At 44.4% G+C, this 20,582-nt stretch overlaps 1 protein-coding gene across 1 annotated transcript; it reads right to left on the bottom strand.

The window, feature by feature from the left end:
• Positions 1-3,970: 3,970 nt before the first annotated feature.
• cox18 (cytochrome c oxidase assembly factor COX18) lies at positions 3,971-20,464 on the bottom strand. The gene is made up of 7 exons (XM_076288113.1): positions 20,363-20,464; positions 19,387-19,764; positions 15,326-15,426; positions 13,460-13,626; positions 12,263-12,375; positions 11,385-11,492; positions 3,971-4,502 (listed from the first exon to the last, which is right to left on the bottom strand). The coding sequence occupies exons 2-7, from the start codon at positions 19,750-19,752 to the stop codon at positions 4,335-4,337; spliced, it is 1,023 nt and encodes a 340-aa protein (XP_076144228.1). The 5' UTR covers positions 19,753-19,764; positions 20,363-20,464; the 3' UTR covers positions 3,971-4,334.
• Between the last annotated feature and the right edge of the window lie 118 nt (positions 20,465-20,582).

The raw sequence follows: 20,582 nt of genomic DNA, 5'->3' as shown, positions 1-20,582 counted from the left end.
GAAAGATATTTTTTCTATTATGAAAACCATGAAAAGAAATCCCTTGAATATGTAGTTAATTTCTTTATTTAGCAAGCAAATTTTTTCATTCACAAGCAAAAATGGCAAAAATCGCAGCCTTCTTTCCCTTTATTTTCTTTAGAAATGGATACGCTTGTGAATACTTTACAGGTAGTTAGAAACAACTCAAAAAATGATAGGCTGTTGTGTCTTATTAGCACAGCACTTAACAGATAATCTGCTTTCTCTTTATATAATTGATCTTTTTTGTACTTATTGTTTGTGTATGTGTGTGTTGTATTTTTTATTGTATTATTATTATTACTGTCTGTGTTTTTGTACTGTCTAGTGTATATGTATTGTGCTGAATTGTTCAATAAAGCAATACAAAAATAATAATAAAACTCTCAGGTGGACTGGACCGAGTATATTAGGGCTAGGGTTGCAAAATTCTGGGAATTTTCAAAGTTGGAAACTTTCCATGGGAATTAACTGGGATTTTTAACATAGCAAGTTAGTCTATAACAGGAACTTAAATGTAGTGGACAAAACCCCATCTTGCAGCATAATATTAGTTACAACCTGAAAAAACAACCTGATTTAATGCAATTTCAGTCGAATTTCTACCCCGCACATACGTCAATCACATGCACACAGCAATCAGCGGCTACTAGACATAAAGGAAACCTATGGTGCGTTCATTGCATTGAAAAAAATCCCAGTGAAAACGTCATGTGGGAATAACTGGTGTGAAACTGGGGGAAGTTTGTGAACAGAGTTGCCCAGTTATGGGCTCGTTGTCACTTCTGTCCACATCCAAATGGGTGTACGTCATTTTGCATAAACTCTAACGGGCTAATAATAACCATATGCTTATATTCAGTGTTCGAATTATAACATGAGCTTCGGGGGGGTACCGCTATTTCGACTGGTGACGTCACTCTCCATTTTATAGGCTTACACACGATTTTACACTTGTGGTTCACAGTCAGTTTTCCTTCGAAATATAGGTCATATGACCGTGGCTGGCTGGCCGACAAGTTAAAAGAAACTAATCATACTAGCAAGCACAATTTACCTTACACGTTATGGGAAGGGTTGGATTTGGGTAAACACTGTTTCAAGGTCCGCCCAGTGCGTAAAATTGCGCGCCACAGTCAAATATTTTTTGGTATAGCCGTGCAGTGCAAACATGGAAATGCATACAGAGCAATAGCACGGAAATGGCAAACATACAACTTAAATTTAAGACCCAGAATTGTTTACAGATGGGCCACAGAAAGCCTCCAGTTTATTGCCAAGTTCCTAGCCTAATACAAGACCAGCCTTTGGTTCATTTGATTCGTTTTTCTTGGATAGCCTAAGCCTGCCAAACATCAAGCAAATACAAAAATGACTTGTTCACGGTTGGAAAAAAATATCTTTTTTTTATAACGTTGTTTAGCCTAGGCATTTCATATCATGTAGCCTAGTGCATTGTGCGCCTGGTGTTATATCACAAAACGTTTGTGCAGCAATATACGCTTTTAAGAAAGACTGATCTCTAATAATGGCAACGAGGAAAGACATTTCACGTCCAATTGATTATATTATATGTTCACGTAGCGTTTCAAACAAACTGCAGGTAACGTTGCAATTATGGGTGTATGGGTAGCCTATTTGCGTAAAAAAAGGTTGAGAACCACTAATCTACATGCGAAATACCCTGTATATTAGTGCATTCCCTCTTGTTAAGACATTAAGAATGAAATTGCACAAAATTATAAATCGCCTCATTAAACCTCCCCCCGTGTCAGTATATCTATGGAACTCCTCCTATGGCGTGTGATTGTAGGCCTGATTTTTAAGCTAAGCAGCAGCGATGGTCGTGGCCGCTGAGTGAGACCTACGGTTAAACCATAGCGATCTTGCTACTCAATGTTTTTCTAAAGTTGGCTATCACTATGTTACAAAGGCAGTGAAATATTAGACAAATGTATGACCAGTTGGCCACCGCTTGTTAACCCATTCGTATCAGGCTTTTGCAGCCTACACTGTGCATTTGTTTTAATTCGTCAGTATTATATCATAGCAAACAACACAGTCTGAATGTACCAGAGAAATGGTACAGCCCAATGGGGTGAGGGTTTGAAAATCGTATTTCATTAGATTATATCCTGAATTGTTGGTTTGTGGTGGTAATACTGCATTTAATTACATGCAATGTTGGATACATTTTCCAGTACCCCCCAAACTATTATTTTCATCCCTTTTGGGGGGGGGGGGTCCAAGTCTCATCTAGGGGGGTCGGACCCCCACAATATCCCCCCCGTAATTCCATGCTTATATTGCCTGTTAGCCTAGAAATCTAGACGCACCCTAGCGGCAGCAAATTACATTTGCTTCCAGGGCTAGTCTAGCAACTCTCCATTGGCTTGTGAGCTCGAAAAATTAAACTTCTATCAGGCCAATCAAACATGTAGAGTCGTTAGGCAGGCTTAACATAATGATTGGTGGCAGAGTTGCAACGGTTTGGCTTGAATTCCCTGCTACTTGAAAACAAAGAAGATGGATGTTGCTGTTGGCCAACAGTGTGACATGAGTTAAGCTTGTTTTAAGTTGGCAAAAGTTTGAACTAGCCAACTAGCTCCGCTGGTGTGGAAACGCATGGGACTTAGCGCTGTCCTATTGCGTGCAGAGGGAATTTGAAAGACAACCGATTATCCCGCTCCTCGGACTAGGTTTGGGGTGTTATGTTGTGTCATTTTTTAAAATATACATATTTGAATGTTTTTCTGGGATTCTGAATGTCAATGTTCCAACCAATCAGATTTTGTTGAGTGGAGTGGTGTATCTTTGGCAGTTCAGTGGTTTCAGTGTTGCTAGCTTAGCACGCTAGTAAACCATAGGTATAGAGCGGGGGTCTTCAAAGTTTTTCACGCCAGGGACCCCCAAACTGAGCTGAAGCAGGGACCCCTCTACTATATATATGGCATACAAAATAAAAAAATTGTCTAATCAACCAAAGATTTCGCCACCCCCCTGCAGTAGCCTACCTCCACGGACCCCCTGTTGAAGACCTCTGGTACAGAGTGTACACTGTACTTTACTACTGTAAAGGGCGACGAAAGCTGTGGCTGTGACCAGGGGTGTAGTGGTGATGCAGGGGAGTATTGTTGCGCTCAGATGATCTACAGTTTAGCCAGGTGCGTTTAAACCAAGAGTTGAAGAGAGAGAGAGGAGTAGTTCGCACACTGAAAGAAAAGACTTAAACAAAGTCTACAGAAAGGAGTTTTTCATTTAATTTTGGTAGCAAGAGCAGACGTTTCAGCCGTCCGGCTATTCTCAATGCTCACAGTGAATCAACTGCAGACATGCAATTAACAAGTACCCAGTTGGGTTAAGGGTAATCAAGAGACAGGTGTGGTGGGAGGGGCAAAATAAGAGGTGGTTACACTATGAATTCTGTGATCATGGTAAGGTGGACTGCGCCATGCGGTATCAGATTTTTTTTTAAAGGCACTCAGAACATAATAGAATGTGATTTTTGCATGTTAAAAGTTGCAGTTAGTGGATAAAATCTTTTGAAAGGTGGATAAACTTTAATAAGAGGTGAATAAACTAATTCTAAAAAAAATGTCAGAGGTGGTTAATCTGTGTATACTTGCGTTTAGCCTCCACTACAGCCCTGGCTGTGACTGTGTGTGTGTGTGTGTGTGTGTGTGTGTTCAATGAGGTCAGAACAGAACACACTCCATTCCCAGCTTCGGCTCTTTATTTTAACAGTCTGTCAGGATGACCCGGCACATCCAGTGGACAGCTATACACCATCAGCATTCTCCTACACAAATACACACAACGTTAAATACTCTCAAAGTCACAGCCAACACTATTCATTAGATCACTTTATAAATACCATTCAGGTGAGAAGATGACCAGGTCAAGCTCAAGAATGAGTCCAAGCTCTCTGTGTGTGTGTGATGGAAGGAGCGTGTGTGTGTGTGTGTGTGTGTAAGTACACATGCACCATGTGGACAGTCCAGACCGTTCTACTCCTCTGCTAGTCTGGTTGACTGGATAGTCTGTAGCAGTCCTGGGGGGTCACTAGAAATCTGTAGTGGCCTGTCGAGGTCTGTAGCAGTCCTGGGGGGGTCACTAGAAATCTGTAGTGGCCTGTCGAGGTCTGTAGCAGTCCTGGGGGTCACTAGAGGTCTGTGGGGGTCCTGGGGGTCACTGTGGGGGTCCTGGTGGATCACTAGAGATCTGTGGGGGTCCTGGTGGATCACTAGAGATCTGTGGGGGTCCTGGTGGATCACTAGAGATCTGTGGGGGTCCTGTGGGGGGGGGGGGTCACCCTACTTCAGGTATTTCCTGACGGCAGCAGCAGCCAGGTCCCTGTAAGGCATATCGGAGTCACCCCGCGATGGCGGAATACGGCAGAGTCGTCGGAAACGAGGGGACCGCAGCAGAAGGTTGTGGCCCAAACCGACCAGGCTAGAGCTTAACCAGTACACCGCCATGGCCTAGAGAGAGAGAGAGAGAGAGAGAGAGGGGGAGAGGAAGAGGGGGGGGGGGAGGGAGGGGGGGGGGGGGCGGAAAGAGAGGGAGAGAGAGGGGAGATGGGGAGAGAGGGGGGGGAGAGAGAGAGAGGGAGGGGGGGAGAGAGAGAGGGGAGGGAGGGGGGTGAGACGGAGAGAGACGGAGAGAGAGGGAGAGAAAGGGAGAGAGAGGGAGAGAGAGGGGAGATGGGAAGAGAGAGAGGGGGGGGGAGGGGGGGAGAGAGAGAGGGAGAGAGAGAGAGGGAGAGGGGGGAGAGAGAGAGAGAGGGAAAGGGGGAGGAGAGGGAGAGAGAGAGAGGAAGAAGGGGGGGAGGGAGAGGGAGAGGGGGGGAGAGGGAGAGAGAGGAGTGGGGGGAGAGAGAGAAGTAGAGGGAGAGGGGGGGGTAGAGGGAGAGAAAGAGAGAGAAAAACGGTACAGAGTACAGAAAAGAGGAGGATGTTAATATTGTAGTGAAGGTGGGGTGTGTCTTCTAAATAAACGTTCAGCACACATACAATGTTGCCAATGCCTCGTTTTAAATGTTAAGAACCTAATTACACACACAAACACACAGAAATACACACACACACACACACACACACACACACACACACACACACACACACACATACACATATACACACATACACAAAGGGGGTCAGTAAAGCCTTTCTCACAGCTCTAACCATACGAAGGCCTTCCTCATCAGACACACTCTAACACACACACACACACACACACACACACACACACAGTACAGTACAGACACACACATACAACACGTACACATACAGTACAAAGATGTACACATACAGTACATACACACACACACACACGTACACATATAGTAGAAACACAAACACACATGTACACATACAGTACAGACACACACAGACACACAGACACACACACACACACACGTACACATATAGTAGAAACACAAACACACATGTACACATACAGTACAGACACACACAGACACACACACACACACACACACATACACATTATAGTACAGACGTACAGACGTACACACACACACACACACACACAAACACACATGTACACATATAGTACAGACACACACAGACACACAGACACACACACACACACACACGTACACATATAGTAGAAACACAAACACACATGTACACATACAGTACAGACACACACAGACACACACACACACACACACACACACACGTACACATATACTGTAGTAGAAACACAAACACACATGTACACATACAGTACAGACACACACAGACACACACACACACACACACACACACACACATACACATTATAGTACAGACGTACAGACGTACACACACACACACACACACACACAAACACACATGTACACATATAGTACAGACCCACACACACACACGTACACATATAGTAGAAACACACACACACACGTACACATACAGTACAGACACAGACACACACACACACACACACACACACACACACACACACACATACACATACAGTACAGACACACACACACAAACATACACATATAGCACAGACACACACACGTACACATACAGTACAGACACACACACACACACACACACACACACACACACACGTACACGTACACGTACACACACACACACACACACGTACAAATACAGTACAGACACACACACACGTACACGTATAGTACAGACACACATACAAACACACATGTCCCCATATAGTACAGACCCACACACACACACGTACCCATATAGTAGAAACACACACGTACACATACAGTACAGACACACACACACACACACACACAAACAAACACACACTGTTACGTCCCTGTGTGTGTTTATTTTTGTGTCTGCTTGTTTCTCTCTGTGTCTTGTGTTTTGTTAATTTCAGACTGTCCAGCAGGGGGCTTAATTGCTGGGCCGGCACTATAAAAGGTGCTGGCTGACGTTAATCGGGAGGTCTCTTGGTTTTGGGGCGTTCTTGGATTCTGGGTTGGCCGCTACTACGCCACACTACTTCACCACGCTGCTTCGCTCCGCTGCGCAAGCCACGCGCTCTGGTTTTTGGCCGTCGCTGTTGCTCCTGCCTGTTCCCCGAGTGAGAGTCGAGGAAAAGGCTGGGGATTTACCTGGGCCTACTTTTGAGGCCTTTCGTCTGGGCAGCCTTGTTTGTTTTTCGTTCGTCCATATTTTTCTTATTGTTAATTTTGTAAATAGATGTTTTTGTACTTCTATTTTTGGCCATCTCCTATCATTTGTCTATGTCCCACAACACCACAACACACATACAGTACAGACACACACACACACACACACACACACACACACACACACACACACACACACACACACACACACACACACACACAGTACAGACACACACACACACACACACACACACACACACACATAGTACAGACAGACACACACACACACACACACACACACATATAGTACAGACCCACACACACACACGTACACATATAGTACAGACACACACACACACGTACACATATAGTAGACACACACACACGTACACATACAGTACAGACACACACACGTACACATATAGTACAGACACACACACAAACACACATGTCCCCATATAGTACAGACCCACACACACACACTTGTACACATATAGTAGAAACACACACACACACACACACACACACACACACACACACACACACACACACACACACACACACACACACACACACACACACACACACACACACATATACACACACACACACACACACACACGTACAAATACAGTACAGACACACACACACGTACACGTACACATATAGTACAGACACACATACAAACACACATGTCCCCATATAGTACAGACCCGCACACACACACGTACACATATAGTAGAAACACACACGTACACATACAGTACAGACACACACACACAAACAAACACACACACATACACATACAGTACAGACACAGACACAGACACACACACACACACACACACACACACACACACATACAGTACAGACACACACACAAACATACACATATAGTACAGACACACAGACACACACACACACACACACACACACCCACACAAACACACAAACACACATACACATATAGTACAGACCCACACACGTACACATATAGTACAGACACACACACACAAACACACACACACACATACAGTACAAACACACACCGAACACACACACACACGTACACATACAGTACAGACACACACACGTACACTTATAGTACAGACACACACACAAACACACATGTCCCCATATAGTACAGACCCACACACACACTTGTACACATATAGTAGAAACACACACACACACACGTACACGTACAGTACAGACACACACACACACACACGTACACATACAGTACAGACACACACACACACACATATAGTACACACACACACACACACACATACACACATAGAGTACAGACAGACACACACACACACACACACACACACACACACACACACACACACACACACATAGTACAGACACACACACACACATACACACACACACACACACACAAACACACATGTACACATATAGTACAGACCCACACACACACACATACACATATAGTACAGACACACACACACACACACACACATACACATATAGTACAAACACACACACACACACACACACACACACACACACACACACACACACACACACACACACACACACACACACGTACACATACACACACACACACACACACACACACACACACACGGGCTGTCATTTTACGTTCGAAAATCGATTGCACAATTGATTGGACCAACCAACACAAGTTTCGAAAACTAAAATAGGGAATGGATTTTAACCAAATATTATTTTTAAACGAATTAAACAAATAAAGAAGATACATGTAACAAAACTCACAAACAAGCAGAAAAAGAAAATAAAGAATTTCGAAAGTGCAGTACTCATTGCGAAAGCTAAAAAGAAAATTCCCACCAATTTTACGCACCGGAAACAGCTGTTTCAATCGGCTGTTGTGCTGCTGGTGTTTTGCCAAAATGGAGGACAACACGATCAACCTGTGCGACATGAGAGAGACGAGTGATGAGCCCTAATAACTTGAGGAGTTCGATATGGAAGCATTTTGGGTTTTGGGGTAGATGAAAACTATGAAGAAGGACAAAGCGGTATGCAAACTGTGCAGTCGTGAGTTCCTACGTAGCCTAGGCGAAATTTGTTTGACATTTCTAATCGTAAACACAGCCACGTTGAAGCCTGCAGTAGTTTTTCACTGATGTTATGGCAGTCCACTCTGCTTATTGTTTTTTGAGAATGTTGCACTCCTGTTTGTCATTGTGCACGAAACTTCACACCAATAAATCATCAGAAATATTGCTGGCTGGTGCGTCTTCAAGCGCCCTCTTTACGTTCGTCCTAATGGCTGTTAGTTGTCCGTGGATTGGCCTGTATTTGCCGTTGAAAATTGAAACGTCTTTATTTTACAATCGATTCAATAAACACTTGTCTCAAAAATCGAACAGGATTTTTTTACAAAAGTGACAGCCCACACATTCAGTATAGACACACATTAACACACACACACGTAAACATATAGTACAGACACACACACTGACACACACACACACAAGCATACTCACGCACTCACACACAATCAAAACACACACTGACACACAGACACAAGCATACTCACACACTCACACACTTACAATCAAAACACACATTGACACACACAGGCACATGCACACTTGAACACAAACGCACATGCTTACACACACTTACAGACAAAGGCACACACACATACACACATTCAGACACACTTAGACACACACACACAAACAAACATGCACATACAGTACAAACAAACATGCTTACACATACACACTCACACTTACAAATACAAACACACACACACATACACATACAGTACAGACAAACAGACACACACACACACACACACACACACACACACACACACACACACACACACACACACACACACACACAACAGTGGTGGAGGAAGTACTGAATCTCAGTACTTAAGTAAAAGTACAAATACACAGAGAAATATTTACTTTAGTAAAAGTAAAAGTACCACAATGACAACCCTACTTAAGTAAAAGTAAAAAGTACCTGCTTTTAAATGTACTTTAAGTATTAGAAGTAAAAGTATTTGCATAATGATTTATTCTCTTAATATCTATATTCTAAAAGAAAAATTAGTATGGGCTGTGGCATTTTAATTAAGCTAGTTTTAGGTTATACTCGACTAGATAGTTTTAAGCTAATGCAATTATGCTTACCATCTGTGGCCCAGTTTACATTCTGACCTACAATTCTAGAGACTGTAATTCTGGTTATCTATAGGGTGATCTGCTGAGTATATCATTCAGCAAAACACAAGAGCCTGAAGTTTAACGGGGTAGACCACGGAAACGTCGGGTGGATCGTAATGCCAATTCTGCTGATTGAACAGAAAAGTTGCTGAGAAAGGTGTCTTTATGATTAGGTTCAGTTTCACTTGCGCAGACGCACATAGACATTGAATGAGCGCTCACATTTCTACCAATTGTAGGCTATGCCTATTTATTTGATCACACACAATTAAGAAATATTTCCTAATCTGGAAAATGCTACGTTTTTTCGGCCAGCGGTTCTATAATAGTCTACCATTCATTTGTGCCGCAAATGATCAGACGTGTGACAGAAGCATGGGCATAGCCTGTAACTTCGCTGATCCGCGGATAGCAATCTCATCGGAGAGGAGGCCCTAACACTGCAGATAACAGACAGAGAAAGGCACAGAACACAGTTGCATGTCCAGTGTAGCCATGGGTCTGGTGAATATAGCCTACCGAATGCAGATGGCTACAAGCTCACGCTTTGCCTGGTCTAGACTAGAAGCTTATGTTTCAAAGATTTAGAAGCTGGGCACGTAGCGCTCCAGAATCCCTGGTAAAACAAACGTGTTTGTCAGAGAGAAAAAAAATCTGATCATAAAATGTATCGTAAAAAGGAACGATGGTGTTGTAGAAATGTAGCGGAGTAAAAGTACAGATAATTGCTGTAAAATGTAACGAAGTAAAAGTCAAAAGTATGCACTATAAATTCTACTTAAGTAAAGTACAAATACGTGGAAAATTTACTTAAGTACAGTAACAAAGTATTTGTACTTCGTTACATTCCACCACTGACACACACACACACACACACACACACACACACACTTACACACTCACACAGGCACACTGTAGTGACCACACTCACCACGTGAGACCAGCAGGCCAAACTGATTTGAAACAGATTCCATTACTTATCTGGAGCTCGAAAATAGACGCAAAACCAAGGATCCATTCATGAGTTTGTGTGTGTGTGTGTGTGTGTGTGTGTGTGTGTGTGTGTGTGTGTGTGTGTGTGTGTGTGTGAGCATCACATGTGTGTTGTGTGATGCAGGTTTGTTGAATCTGGGAGTTGTTATGTAAAGTCTAAGTGTGTGAGGGTAGACAAAACACCAGCACAACCGTGCGCATGTCAGCAGTTATCTCCCTCACACACACACACACACACGCACACACACACACGCACACACACACACACGTGAGTGCTTCCATGTATATATGTGTGTGCATGAAACGAAAAGATATATGATGAACACTTTGACTTATATAACTAGATATGGTCCAAGGCAAGATTGTGTTTTTGAGCGCGTGTGTGTGTTTGTGTGTTAAACATTCTTACAGCCTCTCCAGTGCAACCAGCTTACACACACAAACACAGTCACATGTGCAGAAAAACAATTGCATGTCATCAGACCTGACCTCACAGAAAACTGTGTGTATGTGTGTGTGTGTGTACTCACTGAAGGTACTGTGGCTGCTATGGGGATCATAAGTATGGAGATTCCTCTGATGAAATTAGTGACATACTTCTGCACCTTAGACGCCTCCAGCCTCCGGAGAGCAAAGATCTGCAAAGAGAGAGAGAGAGAGAGAGAGAGAGAGAGAGAGAGAAAGAGAGAGAGAGAGATTATGGAGGGTGGGAGAGATAGAGAGAGAGAGAGAGAGGATGAGGGAAAGAGTTGGATGAAAAAGGGAAATGAGAAGAAGAGCAGAGAGGGAAAAAAGAGTGAGAGAAAAGAGAAGAGGAGCAGAGAGGGAAAAAAGAGTGAGAGAAAAGAGAAGAGGAGCAGAGAGGGAAAAAAGAGTGAGAGAAAAAAGGTGAGAGATCTTGTTTCTGTAAAGAAAGGAAACGGGATCCTGGGTGGCAGACACATTAGTCAGGCGTGAACAATACACCAGCCTGTGTGTGTGTGTGTGTGTCCTGTATCGTACAGAAGCTGTAAATACAGTCAGCATGCACACACACGTGTGCGCGCGCACACGCGCACACACGCACACGCACACACACACACACACACAGTGAGAGAGTGAGAGAAATAAGATCTGTGTTTGTGCATTTCTTGGGTAAAATGTCATCCATTTATGTGATAAAGTTAGTGACAACAGGTACTAGTGTGTGTGTGTGTGTGTGTGTGTGTGTGTGTGTGTGTGTGTGTGTGTGTGTGTGTGTGTGTTACCTCTGTGATGAGGATGAGGAGATTGCTGTGTGTGTGTGTGTCTGTGTATTTGTGTCTGTGTGTGTGTGTGTGTGTGGTGTGTGTGTGTGTGTTACCTCTGTGATGAGGATGAGGAAGTTGCTGTGTGTGTGTGTGTGTGTGTGTGTGTGTGTGTGTGTTACCTCGGTGATGAGGAGGTTGGTGATTCCTAGGCTGACTGGCAGGACCCAGGTGTAGTCTGGTAGAGTGAGATCAGGAAACCAGAGGGCACCCCCTACTGCCAGCTCTTCACACACTGCACAGACGGACACATGGATGGACAGTCTGACATTAGCAGCAGTACAACAAACACAAACATAAACACAGACACAAACATGCTGAACTGCCATGGATGCAGATGGTGGTTCTTGGATAAATAACATGTGTATTCAGAGTGCCAAATGGCTGTGTACCAATAGTATAATTATAAGTATAAGTATATATACTCTTTTGATCCCGTGAGGGAAATTTGGTCTCTGCATTTATCCCAATCCGTGAATTAGTAAAACACACTCACACACAGTGAGGTGAAGCACACACTAATCCTGGCGCAGTGAACTGCCTTAGGTGCCTTGCTCAAGGGCACTTCAGCCGTGCCTACTGGTCGGGGTTCGAACAAATCCGAAGCGCTTACCAGTAGGCCACGGCTGCCACAATAGTGCAAAAAAATAGGACTAAACTAACCAGCAGATCTAAAAAAAGGGCTTTTTGCCTATAATGTGATATGTAATAACATACTCATATCACTTTATTGAAGGTTTATTTACCTGGATATAAAGTGTCATCATGGCAGTGTACTAGTGCTCTTTCAAATAGTTTCTTAAAAACATGACAATACAAACACCCCTTCTCTCTCTCTATATGAAATGAGTGGTTATGGAATGGGTTGACATGGCCCCTTGAGATCAACATACAAAAAAAAATGGTCCTCCTAAACCCTACGGTTCTCGAGATATTCACAGAAAACTGTGTCTGCCCTACCCTCCTTTCGGGGGGTGCAGTCCAGCGGGGGGGCTACAGATCAAAACGAAAAAAGATGGTTCCATGCTATCCATATGGGGTTACATGCCCACCAAGTTTCGTGTACCCCGGTCTTTCAGTGTCCCGGGAATCCTTGACGGAAATTTAGACATGCGAAAAAGAAAAAAAATCTGACTAAACCTATATGCTTCGCTGCGCGGCGGTCATAATAATGTTATAAACATTATTGCCAAGTTAGTGTGTGTGTGTGTGTGTGTGTGTGTGTGTGTGTGAGCGTGTGTGTGTGTGTGTTAGTGTGAGCGTGTGTGTTAGTGTGAGCGTGTGTGTGTGTGTGTGTGTGTGTGTGTGTGTGTGTGTACCTGAAGGTGAGTGTGAGGCTCCGAGGCTGAGGTTGCGTAGTGCAAGGGACATGCACACCCACATAGGCAGCTGCACCCACACCAACACACTGGCCTTAAACGGGTGGCAGTTATCCCGCACGTACAGCTCCGACACTATACGCTTCAGATTCCTCTTAAACTGGTACCTACACACACACACACACACACACACACACACACACACAGGAACACAGTTATCACGCACGTACAGCTCCGACACTATACGCTTCAGATTCCTCTTAAACTGGTACCTACAAACACACACACACACACACACACACAGGAACACAGTTATCCCGCACGTACAGCTCCGACACTATACGCTTCAGATTCCTCTTAAACTGGTACCTACAAACACACACACACACACACACGCACACAGGAACACAGTTATCCCGCACGTACAGCTCCGACACTATACGCTTCAGATTCCTCTTAAACTGGTACCTACACACACACACACACACACACACACACACACACACACACACACACACACAGGCACACAGTTATCATGCACGTACAGCTCCAACACTATCTGCGTCAGATTCCTCTTAAACTGGTACCTACACCTACACATACACACACACACACACACCGGAACACAGTTATCCCGCATGTACAGCTCTGACACAATACACTTCAGATTCCTCTTAAACTAGTACCTAAACACACACACACACACACACACACACACACACACACACAGGAACACAATTATCCCGCACATACAGCACTAACATGCTGTCTCTTTATAGGGACCTCACACCAAGCAGACAGTCGGAGGTCTGATGTCGTTGGGCCAGACCAGGAGCTCCTGTAGCTCCTATCAGATCAACTCTGCCACCGGCGACAGACCCAACGACCCAGCACTGACAATACCAGTGTCATTTACCACTTCTTATCAAACATGCTCTTGATTGGATGACCCAGCACTGACAATACCAGTGTCATTTACCACTTCTTATCAAACATGCTCTTGATTGGAAGTAGATACACAATCAGCAGGTTGGCGCCTTGCATGGCAGCCTCCACCATTTACCATTTGCAATGTTTTTCGTGAGCAAGACTAGTGCGATAATGATAAGCTAGCATTGCTGATACGCTAGCACTGCTGATACGCTAGCACTGCTGGTAAGCTAGCACTGCTGATACACTAGCACTGCTGGTAAGCTAACACTGCTGATACGCTAGCACTGCTGGTAAGCTAGCACTGCCAATAAGCTAACACTGTTGATACGCTAACACTGCTGGTAAGCTAACACTGCTGGTAAGCTAGCACTGCTGGTAAGCTAGCACTGCTGATATGCTAGCACTGCTGGTAAGGTAGCACTGCTGGTTTATGTTTTATTGATCTACACCCACATACTGCAGCAGAATGGTTGACAGTCATTGCTGCAAACAGGCAACACAAAGTGACCCACCAGAACCCACCAGGACCCAATAGAACCCATTCGGACCCATCAGAACCCAACAGCACCCAATAGGACCCACCAGGACCCAATAGAACCCAATAAGTCCCACCAGGACCCACCAGAACCCAATAGAACCCAATAGGTCCCAATAGAACCCAATAGGTCCCAACAGGACCCAATAGGACCCAACAGAACCCAATAAGACCCACTAATCTATGGGCAGGTGCTTTTGCAGCGTGTGTTTTGAGGTTGGCTAGGGGTGAATTCCCCTTGAATTGGGGTAGCTAAACACACACACATGCGCACGTGCACACACACGCGCACACGTACGCACACTGCTTTACCACTGATACACAAATGTGTAAGCTTACAGATGTATGTGTTTAAGTTTATGTATGTACATCTGTGTGTGTGGGTGTGTGTGTTTTACCTGCAAGTCTTCTCTGTCCAGCCTTTCTGTTCGGCTTTGATTGACACCTCATAACGGAGACGCTTGGCCAGATCAGCTATTTCAGGCTGTAACGCTTCAACCTGTAACACACAGTTTACGACACTAAATGTATGCTACAGTACAACTAACACACACATACACACACACACACACACGGCTGTTTTGGGGGTATTTATAGCAGTTCTCCCATAGGGCCCTATGTCCCCATTTCCAGAGCCCCTGACTTAATGTGCTCAAACGTCAACAGAACCCAGTTCCCAGGCCCCTAACGTTCACTCACACACATATAAACGCGCGCACGCGCACACACACACACACACACACACACACACACACACACACACACACACACACACACACACACACACACACACACACACACACACACACACACACAAACACACACACAAACACACACACACTTATTTGAGTGGCCAAATGCATTCATCCTCACTGCATTGCTCATTAAACAATTAGTCAACCACTCCATCTGTGATAAGCTACTATTTTGTCATCATTTCAACAAACAAATTAATCTGTCAAAAACACAATTACTCTGTCTCTCTCTCTGTCACACACACATGTACACACACACGCACACTTTTTGGAATGTCCCAGTTTGTGGAATAGACTCCAGAGTCTGTGTGTGTGTGTGTGTGTGTGTGTGTGTGTGTGTGTGTGTGTGTGTGTGTGTGTGTGTGTGTGTGTGTGGTGTGTATGAGCGGTCACTAGAAGAATGATTTCATGTCTTGAGAGTTAAGAATAATGATGCACAGCTGCACTGGAGGAATGTTTGTGTGTGTGTGTGTGTGTGTGAGAGAGAGTATGTGTGTGTGTGTGCGTGTGTGTGTGTTTGTACCAAATGTTCTCACAGCTACTTTAAAAAAGTTATGTTTGATTTCCTGACTAGCAGAGCAAACCGCCCACGGCTGTGTGTGTGTGTGTGCAAGAGGGAAAAACAGACACATATGTGTGTACCTATGTGTGTATGTGTGTGTGTGTGTGTGTGTGTGTGTGTGTGTGTGTGTTTGTATATGTTTAAGACAGTGTGTGTGTGTGTGTGTGTGTGTGTGTGTGTGTGTGTATGATAGAGATCATCTTTTAAAACATCTCTTACATGAGCTGTGTGTAGGCGGAGAATTGAGACTAATTAAGAACTGTCCAGTGTGTTTCTGGGAACCGAGCTGTGTGTTTATATTTACAGTATCTCTGTGTGTGTGTGTGTGTGTGTGTGTGTGTGTGTGTGTGTGGTGGGGAGCAAGAAATCTCTGGTATGCTTAAGGAGGGTTGTTGACCTGCCTGGAGGTCATATCAGTAGCAATCACTCCCTCTCTCTCTCTCTCTCTCTCTACACACACACACACACAGACACACACAAATGTTTAAACAGCCGTGTGTGTGTGATGGGGACGAGGCTGCCTTGCCATGCAAGTTACACACAGGCAGATCCTCACTGGCCGTTTTTCGACCAACAGAGAACGTGTTCTTGAACTGGTTCCGTTCAGAATTCTTTGAACCTTGGTGCTATCTCATGAACCAGAACCCAGTTTAGAACCGAACCAGAACCCAGTTTAGAACCAAACCAACGGTGCGCCATCAACAATGGGTGTGGCATGCAAAACAAAAGTTAATGAGATGCATAACAAAATTAGCTGTAAAATGCTAGTTAACGTCTGCAATGTAGTGTTAATTAGCTGTAAAATGCTAGTTAGCGTATGCAGTGTAGTGTTAATTAGCTGTAAAATGCTAGTTAGCATATGCAGTGTAGTGCAAGCCAGTTTTGTTTACTCATGGCAACAGTTGCTATGGACGGAAAACTTATGCTTTTAGCCTTCTCCCCTCTGAACGGTAGAATGACACGGCCACTCTGGTTCACAGGAAAAACAACTATTTTCTGGTTCAGGCCGCCAAACCAAGGTGCCACGTTCCGAAACGTTTTTTGTTTGGTCGAAATGCTTCGAACGGTTGAAATGTTGGTGAGAACGAAACAGAATCGGTTCTCTGTCGGTGGAAAAAGGCTTACAAAGATATCTTCTTGAAAACAGCAAAATGGCATTGAGTCCAACAAAGTGTAAAACCTTGATTGTGTAATTTATAAAAAGGCCGCCTAAACCTACCAACAACAACCACCATTGTGTACCAGTGAAAGTTCTTGGGATCTTGATTCAATTGGATCTGCAATGGGGTGATCACACTAAAGCGTTTGTCAAGAAGGCCAACTCTAACCTCCACTTTCTGAGGCTGAGAAGAACAACTCTAAACTCCACTTTCTGAGGCTGAGAAGGCCAACTCTAACCTCCACTTTCTGAGGCTGAGAAGAACAACTCTAACCTCCACTTTCTGAGGCTGAGAAGAACAACTCTAAACTCCACTTTCTGAGGCTGAGGCCAACTCTAACCTCCACTTTCTGAGGCTGAGAAGAACAACTCTAAACTCCTCTTTCTGAACAACTCTAACCTCCACTGGGGCCCATGTTGGCTTCGTCCGGCCCACTCTAGAGTGATGTGGTGCCCATGTTGGCTTCATCCGCCCCCACACTAGCGTGCACCACTCCAGCTTGACTGAAAAGATTGAGCGTGTCCAAAAACGAGCTTGCTGAATTATCATTGGTAGAGCGTACATCAGTTACAAACATGCCCTTCATGTCCAGAAGAATCCAATTATGCAGAGACTTTGCAACCTGCTTGATTCCCTTTTTCAGAAATTGCCGTGAGTATTAATAAAACTGCTATGTGAGTATTAATAAAACTTCTATGTGAGTATTAATAATAAAACTGCTATATGAGTACTAAATTGCCATGTGAGTATTAACCCATTTACTCCTAAAATGCCTGCTAAAAACGCCTATAGAATCCTATGGCATTCTAGACTAAATAACCTTATTTCCTGAGGGTTTTCTGAAAACATACTAAAAATTGTCAACGTCTACCAAAATGTAATATCTAAGCCTCTGTAGCACCTGGAAACATGAAATAAAAAGCATGCTGCGCTACGCAGCATCCAGCGGGAGGGTCAATGTTGCGCTACGCAGCATCCAGCGGGAGGGTCAATGTTGCGTCATGCAGCATCCAGCGCGAATGGGTTAAATAAAACTTCAACTTAAAAACAGGCCACCTGAAGGCTCAGTTAGAGCCACCCTCTCAAACACATACACACAAACACATACACACACAGGAAGCAGAAACCAGCCACACCTGATCATGACCTTCCCAAATGACACCTGTCCTTAGACTCAACACCTTTCAGCAGCACCTTTCTCTCCTAATTCAGATAGTACACCGCACCCTTACCCCCCTGGCACCCTTCACCATGTCCACATCTCTGTACTCTGGGCTGTTAAGATGCAGTGAGTTCAGATTTATCCTGTTCATTTGCTCCCGGTTAATGCTCTTTAGAAATAGATTCACACGCCGTCCATATTGTTATTTACCGTAACCATGCAGAGCCGATCAGTCTTTAGGTTTCTGGGTCAACACTCTGTTTTTCTGCCTTATTAATCATTTTCCAGCTACTTCTCTTCTCAATGGTCTCTCCATCTGACCCCCGAGAGAAGCTTAGAGATGTGTTGACCTTTGACCTGTAGCTTCTGATCTCACACTTCATCTGGCAACATCACAACATGAATCTCCAATACAGCACCACTTCATCACCATGCCCCAAGTCAACACACACACACACATACACACACACACACACACACAGTCACTCTATCAAGTAATCTGAGAACATAATGTGTGTGGAATCTGCACATATGTGTGTGTATATGTGTAAATGTTTGTGTGAGGTAGTAGGAGTGGTGGTTGTAAACGTGTGTGTGTGTGTGTGTGTGTGTGTGTGTGTGTGTGTGTGTGTGTGTGTGTGTGTGTGTGTGTGTGCGTCTGTGTCTCTGTGTGTGTGTCTCTGTCTGCGTGTCTGTGTGTGTGTGTGTGTGTGTCTGCGTCTCTCTGTGTCTGTGTGTGTGTGTGTGTGTGTGTGTGTGTGTGTGTGTGTGTGTGTCTGCGTCTCTCTCTCTCTCTCTCTGTGTGTGTGTGTGTGTGTACCTTGCCAATGATGATGGACTGGTAGACCCCTAGTGGCAACGTGACAACAGTTCTGAGTGCGATCGTCGTAGCAATGACGTTGGCCCACCAGGGCAGACCAGTTGCATTCTGGGTAGAAATGAGGAGCTGTTCCATCAAGTGCACGGCTGTTGAGTCCGCAAGGCTCTCATACCAGCCTCCTGTTTCCGTGGTTACACTGCGGCAGGACACTAGGGAGGCGGCAGCCACGGGGGTCTTGAGAAAGGACGGGCGTAGTCTTGGTTGGGGGAGGGGCCATGTTTTGGTGTCCAATGAGAGAGGAGCACAGGAGATACCCGACGATGACACTCGCATACACACACGCGCCACAGCACTGACCGGCAGCATCCTGGACACAATCTGCACACCAGACACACACACAGACACACAGACAGACACAGACACACACACACACACACACACACACACACACACACACACACACACACACACACACGGGAGTCAGCATTTGACAATACTTTTTTTCTCTCTCTCTCTCTCTCTCCCTCACACACACACATACTGACACTCTTACTAACACTACACCATCACTTAAACACAGCCTCTGACTGCTCTGCATGGAATAACAGGTGTCCCAGTATGAACAGACCGGCTACGCCACCTAGTGGCAACGTGTGTAGCGTTCCCGTATGATCTGATTTTCCGCCTGTCAAAATAGCCAAATAACCCAAGGAGTAGCCTAACGCCAAACTGGGGAGCCTATACAAATCATTGTTATTTTGTTATTCCGATGTTACAATTATTTTGAAATAAGATCTAGAGAGCTCACCAAATGAAATGGTAACTACTCGTAGGCTAGGCAAATATGTGGATAGACTTGCTCATCTCGAAAGAGCAGTTCTTTTGAGATCATAGGGATACAACCTCGAAATATGAACTGGCCTCTTGTTCTGGATCACGTTCGTACTGAAATTACCTGTCAAAACGATATTCTTACCGTGCCAACACAAACTTCGTTAGAAACACAATATTCCTACACGTCAATGAATGAAAAAGCATGGAATCAATGACACCCAAAACACCAGAGAGTAGCAAAACAGCACACTCTTCTTCTTCTTTAGTTTATTGGCAGATTACGTCGTTCTTTTGTTGCATACCGCCACCTACTGTACAGGAGTGTGTAGCGTGTTGCAGAAACCTTTGGATATTCAATCGAA

This window comes from Alosa pseudoharengus, unplaced genomic scaffold (genome assembly GCF_046254945.1).
Source record: "Alosa pseudoharengus isolate Yale_2024_CS ecotype anadromous, Long Island Sound unplaced genomic scaffold, YU_APseudo_1.1 YU_APseudo_1.1_scf_16, whole genome shotgun sequence".
In the NCBI taxonomy this organism is placed as follows: domain Eukaryota; kingdom Metazoa; phylum Chordata; class Actinopteri; order Clupeiformes; family Clupeidae; genus Alosa; species Alosa pseudoharengus.
This window is presented reverse-complemented; position numbering and strand designations above follow the sequence as displayed.